Source organism: Geotrypetes seraphini, chromosome 17, assembly GCF_902459505.1.
Source record: "Geotrypetes seraphini chromosome 17, aGeoSer1.1, whole genome shotgun sequence".
NCBI lineage: Eukaryota > Metazoa > Chordata > Amphibia > Gymnophiona > Dermophiidae > Geotrypetes > Geotrypetes seraphini.
Genome location: NC_047100.1, coordinates 16765130 through 16777414, shown reverse-complemented (window position 1 = coordinate 16777414; position 12285 = coordinate 16765130). Strand labels below are relative to the sequence as shown.

Here is a 12285-nt window from a genome sequence, read left to right as displayed (position 1 = left end):
TGATGACTGTTCATCATTCTCTTCTGCACCATAGATATCAAGATAATTCTTTCTGGTAGAAGAAAGGCTTTTGACTGAGTTATGTGTAGCAGAACTTCTATGAATTCTAGTTGAGGTGAAATGTTTAAGTGGGATTTTCAATAACGTACAATGAAGTCTAGTGACTTCAGCAGCCAGATAGTTTCACTCATTTATCATTGTGTTCTTTCCTGGATATAAGCTCTTGACCAGCCAGTTATCCAGACAGGAAAACATATATGCCCCCAGCTTGCATAAGTGTGTGGCCACCATGACTAAGTATTTTGTGAAGATGTGTAGGGCTGATGATAGATCAAATGGCAGTATGCCATATTGTTAATGGTGTTTCCCTATTATATTCTAGTCACAAGAAATATCTCAGATTGTATCTGTGTGGGTGCAAGCTTTCTTTAAGTCCAGACAGCATAGCGACTCACAAATGGAAGATTAGATTAGATTAATCCCCTTTTTGGAAAAAGGAATTAAGGTCCTAGGGAAATACTCTATTAACACTCCATTACCCCAGGTACGTTAGTCAGATTGTGAGCCCACCAGGACAGATAGGGAGAAATACTTGAGTACCTGAATGTAAATCCTTAGGCTATAAGTGGTCTATAAACACTAAAATAAATAAAATAAGTCTAGAAGAGTACAGCATCCCATGCTTTTCTTTTGTCAATAGGAAAACCGTAGAGTAAAATCTTCACCCCATTTATCCAAGTAAAAGGAAGGAACTAAGAAAGAAGAGGGTCTTTGATATATATAACTGATGCTGAGGAGTTGACAGAGATAATATCAGTGGATAATTTAACAATGTTTCCAATAGCTATCCAATAGTTTGTATCTATTTCTATACAATTTAATACTCATACATCAGAGGCTGTAATAGATCATGGTTTACATAAAATCTTAGCCTCCCTCTGATAGAGAAGTTGTCCAGAATGGAGCCATCATGGGACACTGGAATAGTAAAACATATCAATCAGTAAAGTTCCTACATGTCTTGATGTGGGTCAGACATTAAAGGTCCATCTGGCCAAGTGCTTTCCATATATTTGCATTGCTAATTTAAAGAAAAAAACAAACAAACAGGATACCTATACCTCCTGCAGAGACCCTGTCAATCATCTGCCTCTAAGTTTAATTGCAATTCCTCATTGCATTTCCTTATTAATAAAAACAGTGTCTCTTCTCATGACCTAAACTCATTTTAACTTTGAATACATCCTGAATAGCACACTGGGGGCAGGATAAGGATGGCAGAGTGTTTGTTATTGCTATCCTTCCTGTTGCTAGTCCCTCTGGTACTCGGCCCTTTGAGTATGATGGTTGAGAGCTAGGAAGATGGTTCATATTTATTTTCTTTAATATAATTTTTAAGAGCAATTGTAACACTGAAACCAAGTTAGAGGCTTAATAAAATTTAGTTCTTACATACTATTTTACAAGAAAATAGCTTCACACTATCCACCAATAAAAAAAATGTTAATATAGATACTCAGAATTTTAATCTTAAACAAGTCCCCTTTACCGCATTCTCCAAGAATATCTACCCAACTCTCCTGCCACTCTCTCCTCTACCTTATTAAACTTTATAACTACTGTGCCAGTTCTGTGTCACTTATAAAGGTTCCAGACTAATTCCATCCATTACACCTGCAAATATCCCTAAACCACCAAACTCGCCACTTATAGGTAAAGTTACATGTCTTGCTAAGATGATTCATATTTCCATCACGTATCATGACTGATATTTTTTTTCTATGCTAGATATGTTTTGGAGCATTTGTCTCGCATTTGCCGTATTCTGAAGCAGGCAGGAGGTAATGCCTTGCTAGTTGGTGTAGGAGGAAGTGGGCGCCAGTCCTTGACTCGGCTGGCTACCTCAATGGCAAAAATGAACATTTTTCAACCAGAAATCTCTAAGAGCTATGGAATGAATGAGTGGAGAGAGGATCTAAAGGTAACATCCTTTATTGTATCAGTTTAATTGTACTTACTGTAATCCACCTTGATGTGATTTTCGTGTTAAAGGCAAAATACTAAATGCAAAAAATCATATTCCAGTGCAGTAGGGATGGTATGCTGAACCATTGGGTTGTTCATGTTCTCACGAGCATACTGCAGAAGATATGAATCACAGCTTTTCTATGTATCTATATAATGATCCTCAGAGGGCTCCAAAGCCCATTTGGTTACTGTGAAACAAGCTTCTTTAAAACATCTTGTTTTGCTTCAAAATAGGGATGGAGTCCTCTGACCCTAATACCCCTATATCATGCCTTATTTGTGCTAGATGGGTGGTTAAAGAGTGTCCTTGTGCCACGTGCTGTGCGGTATGGGATAGAGGGGTGGGAATCTTCAGGCATAGCCCCTCCATAGGCTTCTAGGGCTGGAGAATGGCAGATGGTCCGAGGGGGGGGGGGAGAAAATTAAACATCTCCTGGAGCCCCAAGACAGCAGGAGAGAGAGGAGTCAAAGATGACCCCAAGATTGTGAGCAGACAAGACAGGGAAGATGAGAGTGTTGTTCACAAAAACAGAGAACAGGGGAATCTGGGAGGTGGGTTTAGGCGGGAAAATAAGCAGCTCCGTTTTAGCCATATTCAGATTTAGATGGCAGTGGAACATTCAGACAGCAATGTTGGACAGACAGGCTGAAACTTGGATCTGGGTTTCAGTAGAAATGTCTGGTGCAAAGAGGTAGATCTGGGAGTTGTCAGCATAGAGGTGATAAGTGGAAACCATGAGAGGAGATCAGCAGTCCAAGTGAGCAGGTGTAGATTGAGAAATGGAGTGGTCCCAGGACAGAACCTTGAGGTACACCAATTGATAGCGGGATGGCTGTGGAGTAGGAACCACTGTTGCATACACTGAAGGTGCAATGGAAGAGACTGGAAATAAACCAGGTGAGAGCAGAACCCTGGAACCCCAGAGAGGATGGCGTATAAAGGAGTATGTGGTGATCAACAGTATCAAAGGTGACAGATAAATTGAGAAGGATGAGAGTAGAGTAAAGGCCTTTGGATATGGCCAAGAACAGGTAATTGAAAACTTTAGTAAGGGCAGTTTCCATGAAATGCAGTGGGCGAAAGCCTGACTTAAGTGGATCAAGAATAGTTTGGGATGAGAGGAAGTCCAGGAAATGGCAGTGAATAGTACATTCAAGTAACTTGGATAAAAAAGGGAGTAGGGAGATGGGGCAATAGTTGGAGGGGCATTTGGGATCCTGCGTTGGTTTTATCCATTCGCATTTATAAACTGCACTACACACTTTTTAAAGCTGCTATTTATACATAGAGATCAACACCATGTAGAGATTTCAAGGGGCGTGCTAGGGCTGTGACTTTTATAGGACAAAAATCTACATGTGTATTCTCCAGTTTATGAGAGAAAATTTCCCTTTCAGGTTTTCTAGCAGCTCAGTGTTATGGACAGAGATTTTAAAAAGTGCCCTTTTTTGGCCAAAGCTTTACACAAGGGATCAAGGGAGTTATTGTCCTTAATCTGCCATTGTTAATCCCTCCAACATAAAGAAAAATGCAAATTGCAACCTCCCTATTTAATTAATGACATTTATTGTTCTAGGTTTGTAAAATGGAAGTTACACATGGAAGTGCTGCCATTTATGCATAAAGTTCTAAATTTACCACTTGCATTTGGATACTGTTGAATTTGTGCCTTTCATGTTTTCATCTTGTGTATTTGTAAAATGTCTGTTCTCACTGCATACACAGCCAAAAACATGCACATTCCTGCAGGTACGAGTATTTCAGGAAAGGCTCTTTGTCAACACCTAAGACCAGGGGTGCCCAAATGGTCGATCGCGATCGACCAGTAGATCGCAAAGGCAATGTGAGTCAATCGTGTTGCCTTTGTGATCTTGTTTTTCTTGCCTCCCCAAGCCAGGCCAGGCGCGTACAAGCGCTGGACCCACAAGCCTTCACCTTCGACGTCAATTCTAACATCAGAGAGGAATGCCTGCCTGGCCTGGAACTTCATCTTCAATGTCAGAATTGGGGGGGGGGGAGGCTTGTGGGCCCGGTGCTTGTACAGGCCAGGCCTGGCTTGGGGAAGCAGGGAGAAATTGGCATGGTGGCTTTGGGGGGGGGGGGCAGGGAGAGAAAAAGAATCAGGGAAGTGGAGGAATCAGCACGATGGCTTGGGGGGGCAGGGAGAGAGAGAAAGATAGGTAGGTAGGGGGAGAGAGAAAGACAAATAAAGAGGGGGCAGGGGGTGAGAGAAAGAAAGAGAGACAGAAAGAAAAGGGGAGGGGCAAAAAAAAAAGAAAGGAAGAAAGAAATATTGGATTTACAGAAGAAGGAAGTGCAACCAGAGACTCATGAAATCACCAGACAAAAAGGTAGGAAAATTATTTTTATTTTAAATTTAGTGATCAAAATGTGTCCGTTTTGAGAATTTATATCTGCTGTTTATATTTTGCACTATGGCCCCTTTTACTAAACTGCGATAGTGGCTTTTAGCGCAGGGAGCCTATGAGCGTCTGGAGCTGCAAGGGGCATTCAGCGCAGCTCCCTGCGCTAAAAACCACTATCACGGTTTAGTAAAAGGGGAGGGGGTATATTTGTCTATTTTTGTTTAGTTGTTACTGAGGTGACATTGCATATTTTAAAGTCATCTGCCTTGACCTCTTTGGAACACCCCCCCCCCCCCCGAGTATAAATGAAAATTAACATTTTCTCTGCGTACAATATGCTTTGTGGGTGTTTTTACATTTTATTGTTGGTAGATCATTTTGACTTGGTCATTTTAAAAGTAGCTCGCAAGCCAAAAAAGTGTGGGCACCCCTGCCTAAGACTCTACCAAATGTTCATATTTGATTCAATACTGCCACGAACAGTGCCCTAAATACATCATTCATATTAGGCTGAATAGTGATTTAAAGTTGAATATGAATAATCCAGGGCTTTACTGTGCTAAACCTACTAAAATAAACACTTTATTTCTGATTTCACATTGCTTCTTTTATTATTTATTATGTTAAATCTCATTGCCCAATATTAATTTGGGGTATTCGGCAGAATAATATTTTTTATTATTTGGTATAGATTGTCATAGCCTGGATGTCTTGGTTCTAATCTGTACAGTTCTGTACAGATGTCTTTTTACATATTACAATTAGTTGTCTCTTTACCCTCCAAAATTAAACAATTGTTGAAAAATTGGCTCTTATCTGTAGCAGAATGTTGCTGTAGGCCAGATTATAACTTTTTCTTTGTTTCCAGAGTCTGCTGAAGAATGCAGGTGTGAAAGGTCAACAAATTGTGTTCCTCATCACAGACACTCAGATCAAACAAGAGGCTTTCTTAGAAGATGTTGACAGTCTGCTCAACACAGGAGAAGTACCAAACATCTTTGCTGTAGATGAAAAGCAGGAAATCATGGAGGTGACAACTTTCATTATCCTATCCTCAAAAAAAATTAAATATCACAGGGCAGTCAGAGACACCTGCCTGGAACTGCTATAGCTCAATAAGTAAAAGCCCTGTGCTCCTTTTCCAGAGATCATAGGTTCAAATCCCAGCCCATATTTTAATTGTGGCATTCTACCTTGCAGGTGCACCTTGATGATCTCACAATGAGATCACCATTGTGCAGCTACAAACCTCCATTTGCAATGAAGTAGAAGCCATGCTAAGGTCTGTATCTAGTTTTTTTTTCTGTTTTTAAGCTTTTGCAAATAAAGTAATGTATGCAATCTATATATTTTTGTCATGTGCTTTTTTTGCTTTCAAGAATGAGCTGATTGGAACACTGTTTAGTCAGTAAAAAAGAGTAGCTTTTTAGCAAGAAAACTAAAGCTATGTTTTTCTTGTGCTGTGCTCAGTTAATGGATCTTTTCCTCTAATTAGCAAATAGCTTTGCTGTTTGACCACAAAAATAGAAGGTTTTGCATGCAATTGATGTGTGCCGTTTATGTGGTGCCTTATTAAATATATTTTGAGCTTAATAAAGCAAAAATAAATCCCAGAGAGCTATTTAGCAGATTGCATTAAGAACATCCGAAGAGTGCCTAAGTTCCGTCCATAGAACTCAGATCAATTTGAAGCCCAAACTAAGCTCAAAAGTAGACCTGGTTTTCATTCACCTACAATATAGGCATCATATGGACGCCCTAGGTCGCTCAGTGTTATGTAAATGAATCAAAGGATGCCCAAATTGAGTCATTGCCCAAACCACACCCGCGAAGCGCCGGGAGCTGGTCCACAGCTGCAGACGGGAGATAACCAGAAAGACCCGTTTCAAGATTTTGAATTTACGCCCAGTAGCGTCTATGACGAACTATCAAGACTCAAGGTAAACAAAGCCATGGGACCGGATAACCTACACCCCAGAATGCTCAGGGAGTTAAGGGAAGTCCTGGCAGAACCATTATCTGTTCTTTTCAATCTTTCCCTAAGCACAGGAAGGGTCCCCTTGGACTGGAAAACCGCCAACGTAATCCCACTCCACAAAAAGGGCTGCAGGACAGAGACAGCAAACTACAGACCAGTGAGTCTCACGTCTATAGTGTGTAAATTCATGGAAACACTGATCAAACAGAATCTTGACACAATCCTAGACAAAGAAAAACTGTGTGATCCACACCAACACGGGTTCACCCAGGGCAGATCCTGCCAATCTAATCTGATTAGCTTTTTGACTGGGTTACTAGACAACTGGACGCCGGAGAGTCACTGGACATGGTATATTTGGGACTTCAGTAAAGCATTTGATAGCGTCCCTCATCGAAGATTACTGAACAAGCTGAAATCGATAGGATTAGGAGACACTCTAACTACATGGGTTGGGGATTGGCTGAGCGGTAGACTTCAGAAGGTGGTGGTGAACGGTACCCCATCCGAAGCATCGGACGTGATCAGTGGAGTGCCGCAGGGCTCGGTCCTGGGCCCTATTCTATTTAACTTATTCATAAGAGATATGACGCAAGGACTTAGAGGAAGGGTATCACTGTTCGCCGACGACACCAAACTTTGCAACATAGTAGGCAAAAGCTTATTACCTGATAATATGACACACGACCTACTGTTGCTGGAACAATGGTCAACTACTTGGCAGTTAGGCTTCAATGCTAAAAAATGCAAGATAATGCATCTGGGTAAGAGAAACCCGTGTAGAACTTATGTACTAAATGGTGAGACCTTGGTTAGGACCACGGTGGAACGCGACCTAGGGGTGATCATTAGTGAGAACATGAAGGTTGCCAATCAAGTGGAGAAGGCTTCCTCCAGGGCAAGACAAATGATGGGGTGTATCCGCAGAGGTTTCGTCAGCAGGAGACCTGAAGTTATGATGCCGTTGTACAGAGCCATGGTGAGGCCTCACTTGGAGTACTGTGTTCAGTTTTGGAGACCACACTACCGAAAGGACGTGCTGAGGATCGAGTCGGTTCAGCGAACGGCCACCAGGATGGTCTTGGGGCTCAAGGATCTCACGTATGAAGAAAGATTTAAAAAATTGCGGCTGTACTCACTTGAGGAAAGAAGAGAACGGGGAGATATGATTGAAACATATAAGTACATCACGGGACACATCGAGTCAGAAGATGATATCTTCTGGCTCATGGGACCCTCGACCACCAGAGGGCATCCGCTGAAAATCAGGGGAGGGAAGTTTCATGGCGACTCCAGGAAGTACTTTTTCACCGAAAGAGTAGTGGATCATTGGAACAGACTCCCACTCCAGGTGATAAAGGCCAGCAGCGTGACGGATTTTAAGAGAAAATGGGATACTCACGTGGGATCTTTAAGAGAGTAAAATCAGGGGAGGGGATACTTGGAATGGGCAGACTTGGTGGGCTATAGCCCTTTTCTGCTGCTTTTTTCTATGTTTCTATTCCTTGCCCCTGCCTATTGGGTTAGGCACGAGTTTTAAACATGGGTGTCCATGAAATTGTGGCTGCATCTACAAAGTGGCGTCTATATCATTTGGATGCCTAAGTACCAATTAACGCTTGTTAAGACCCTTAATTGGCTCATTAACTACTTAGATTGGACACCTAAAGCACGCCTAACTTTAGGCATGACTTAGGTGCCCTTTATAGAATTGGGCCAAAATGTATAAGTTCTTATGAGTTTTCAGTATATACCATAGATAGTACCACTGAAAATTCTTTCAAAATGCCCCTGACATTCTCCCCTCCCCTAGCATTTCCCCTAGCTCTATGTATAGCTGTGATATTATTCACTGTCTGTATAGCTAAACAGTTTCATTTAAGTGTATGTATAGGTCCTGGTGATAAGTATATTCAGGACTGTCACCTATCTAGATAGTAGTGCTGAATATATGGTTTTTGTTCCATGTTGCAGCTGATACTTTAAAAGAATCACTCACCGCCAGGTTTGAATATTGACCTAAATATTTCTTTATTATTTATCTATTCAAAAGTTAATTGCTCATGTTAATCATTATTTAGTTATAATAGTATTACACTTCTCCCTCTGTATCCATGGGGTTAGGGGCAGAGCCGGCCCACGAATATTAAAAAACTGCAAATAATATTTGGGCCAGTTCTGACCCTAACCCCTGCTTCCCCCGGCTATTTTAAGCCCTGTAAGCCCCCCCTTAAGCCTTACCTGTGGTCTTGCGGGTTTTCAGGGTGGGCGTGATCTTCCCACGCTCCTGCCTAGTGCAGATCGCTCATAGGAAATGGCTGCCTTGAGCGCCCGTAATCTCTTGAGACTATGACGAGAACTCAAGGCACCCATTTCCTATGAGCGATGTGCACAGGCAGGAGCATGGGAAGATCGCTTCTACCCCGAAAACCCGATAGACCACCAGGTAAGGCTTAAGGGGGGGACTTACAGGGCTTAAAATAGCCTGAAAAATTTAAATGTTTTTTTGTTTAAAAATCTCAAATAACCGAATGCACGATTGCTGAAACCGCAGATTCAGAGGGGGAAGTGTACCTTGATTTGTCTTGACTTTGGTTTGTATTTGAAGCCCTGACTCAGCATTTTTTTTCTGGCACTGATGATACAACAGCTGTATTAAGTAATGAATATTTTGCAATGTTTTAAAGGGTGTTCGGCCAGCAGCACAGGCGGGTAACAAAAATGCAGAACTAAGTCCCCTGGCTTTGTTTGCTTTCTTTGTGAACCGCTGTAAAGAAAATCTTCACATTGTAGTAGCTTTCAGCCCAATTGGAGATGCTTTTCGTAATCGGCTAAGACAGTTTCCATCACTCATCAACTGTTGTACTATTGACTGGTTCCAGGTATGTAGAAATATCAATTTTATATATTAAGGAGCAAGTTAAATTTATAAAGGATATTTGCCAAAGACATTTAATGAAAGGAATCTACTATTATAAAATCCTAAGCGCACATGTGCACTTCAAACTTCGTGATCCCTGCGTCCGTGATCCGTAGCTCCGTGCCAGTAGAACGAGCCTGTGGCTGTTTTCTGGCTCCTACTGCACATGTGGAGTTTGAAATGGCAACCACGGACGCAAGGAGGCGGAGAACATGCCGGCGATTCCCCCCTCCCGCTCTCACTCACTGTAAGACTTGATATGTCAAAATCTGGCCTGTGGGGTAGTAATTCTGGCCCACCGGCACAAACCGCTGCCGCCGCTGCTGCTCTTCATTCATGTCTGCCCTACTCTTCAAAGCAGCCTGCTGAAGATTGCCGGCCGGCTGTAGCGAACCTTGCAGGCCTCTCTCCACCTCGATAGCACGTTCCCTCGGACGCAATCCTGCTCCTCCTCTGACGTACGGGATCGCAGGAAAGAGAGAGACAGAAAGAAAAAATGAAAGACAGACAGCGGCCAAGGAGAGAGAGAGAAAGACAGAAAAACAGTCAGAAAGCGGCCAAGGAGAGAGAGAGAGAGAGAGAGAAAGAAAGAAAGACAGACACACACATCTATTCTAGCACCGTTAATGTAACAGGCTTAAAGATTAGTCAAATAATAATCCTGTTTAAAGAGAAAACTTTTTTTTTTTTTAATTATAAATCTTTATTAAGTTTTCAAAACTAACAAAAGTGCACAACAATATACATACATATATTAATAATCATAATAAGCACTTATAAACATGCAGAATAAAGGCCTGGCAATCTTCTTCTGTATTCTGTATTCTCCTCATTATCATCTGTATTGATGATAATGAGGAGACATAAAGAATTGATGGTCCCTTATGTTGGAAGGTATTCACCGTGCTACTAGGAAAGAACTGATCGTCACCCAATGTTTGTGAAACTGACAGATCAAAGCTGCCAGGATGTCCTGATGCTGATGTTGCTGGACAGAAAAGGGAGATCAGAAGCTGTAAAGATATTCTTAACATAGGAACATGGAAAGCTGGAAATTGTTAAAGATCAAATGGAAAAAAAAACAAAATTGATTTGATAGGGATCAATGAACTCAAATGAATAGGATAAGGCCATTTTCAATCAAACAAGCATTGGATCTGCTACTCTGGTCATGAAACACAGTAAAAATGGCATGGCATTCAGGGAGGCAAGATGGCGACTGAGTAGGATGCGAAGTTGTAGGCTCCCTCTTTGATAGACTATTTCTTTGTTGTAATTTTTCCTAAAAACCTTCATTATGCCTAAAAGGAGATGGAAGCAGCAGGTTTAACCTTACCTGTTCCTGCTATTTCAACTCCATGGCAGACACTAATAACATCATTTGCGGCGGCTCCGATGACTCCAGGCCCTTCTGTTTCTGAGCCACAGGAAAAGCTCAGCTTGGACAATGATTTTTTGTTGAGCCTGGTTGGACCCAATCCACCCCCAGCTCCCGAAGAGACTGTGGAGAGTTGGCCAATCAGAGAGTGTCCTTGGAGTTCTCCAAGTGTGAGCGAGCCTGTGCTCCAGGCAAACCCGAAAGAGGGAGCTTCGGTGTTGGAGACGTCGCAACCCACTGGGAGTGGAACACCAAGGATGTCGAGTGGTGGGAAGTGTAGAGGAGGCTCAGGTCCAGGATATACTGGGGCTGAACATAAGAACATAAGAAATGCCTTCACCAGATCAGACCCTAGGTCCATCTAGTCCGGCAACCCGCACACGCGGAGGCTAAGCTAGGTGTTCTCTACTGGACACTTTTTTCACCCGTGTCCCTCAATGTGATTTGCATGAAGATATGCATCCAACTTGCCCTTGAATCCCAGAATGGTGGTCTCTGTCACAACCTCCTCCGGGAGAGCATTCCAGGCGTCCACCACTCGCTGTGTGAAGCAGAACTTCCGGATATTAGTCCTGAGTCTGCCTCCCCTAAATTTTAGTCCATGACCTCTTGTTCAAGTCACTGTTGACAATGTGAATAACGAAGATTCTTGCTCCATTTTGTCGAAACCTTTTAGTATTTTAAAAGTCTCTATCATATCCCCTCGCAGCCTTCTCTTCTGGAGGGTAAACAATCCCAGTTTTTCAAGGCGTTCTTCGTAACTCAAATTCTTCATACCTTCTATTAGTTTTGTGGCTCGTCTCTGCACCCTCTCTAGTAGGGTTATATCCTTCTTTAGGTAGGGAGACCAGTGTTGGACACAGTATTCCAAGTGTGGTCTGACCATTGCTCTATAAAGCGGTATTATGACATCCGCCGATCTACTCGTGATGCTCTTCTTTATCATACCCAACATCCTGTTTGCTTTCTTTGCCGCCGCTGCACATTGAGCCGACGGCTTCAGGGTCCTGTCTATCAGTACCCCCAGGTCCCTTTCTTGTTCACTCTTGCCCAATGTTACACCTAACATTTTATATTCTTGTTCTTTGTTTTGCCTGCCCAGGTGCATCACTTTGCATTTTTCTATATTAAATTTCATCTGCCACTTTTCCGCCCATTTCTCCAGTTGGTTCAAATCTCTTTGAAGTGCGTCTCTGTCTATTTGCGACCCAATTGCCCGACATAGTTTTGTGTCATCTGCAAACTTGATTATGTTACTTGTTGTTTCCTCTTCTAGGTCATTTATGTAGATATTGAACAAGATGGGCCCAAGAACCGATCCCTGGAGCACGCCGCTTGTCACCTTCTCCCAGTCTGAGAACTTCCCATTTATGCTCACCCTCTGCAATCTGTTCTCCAGCCATTTGCCTATCCATCTTAGTATATCCCCATTTATTCCATGTCTTTGTAGTTTCCTCATGAGCCTTGCGTGTGGTACCTTGTCGAATGCTTTCTGGAAGTCCAAGTATATGATATCCACCGGTTCTCCACTATCAATATGTTGGTTCACCTTCTCAAAAAATTGAAGCAAATTTGTCAAACATGACTTCCCCTTCCTGAAACCGTGTTGACTAG

General features: G+C 42.3%; 1 protein-coding gene across 2 annotated transcripts in view; it reads left to right on the top strand.

Moving 5' to 3' along the window:
• DNAH12 (dynein axonemal heavy chain 12) overlaps positions 1–12285 on the top strand; it is a 451362-nt gene that overhangs the window by 300916 nt on the left and 138161 nt on the right. The window contains exons 43-45 of one of the 2 annotated variants that reach the window (XM_033925717.1): positions 1789–1981; positions 5264–5425; positions 9061–9255. In XM_033925717.1, the coding sequence (XP_033781608.1) occupies positions 1789–1981; positions 5264–5425; positions 9061–9255 (550 nt within the window). The remainder of the gene's footprint in view (positions 1–1788; positions 1982–5263; positions 5426–9060; positions 9256–12285) is intronic. The other variant, XM_033925718.1, reaches the window with a different exon arrangement.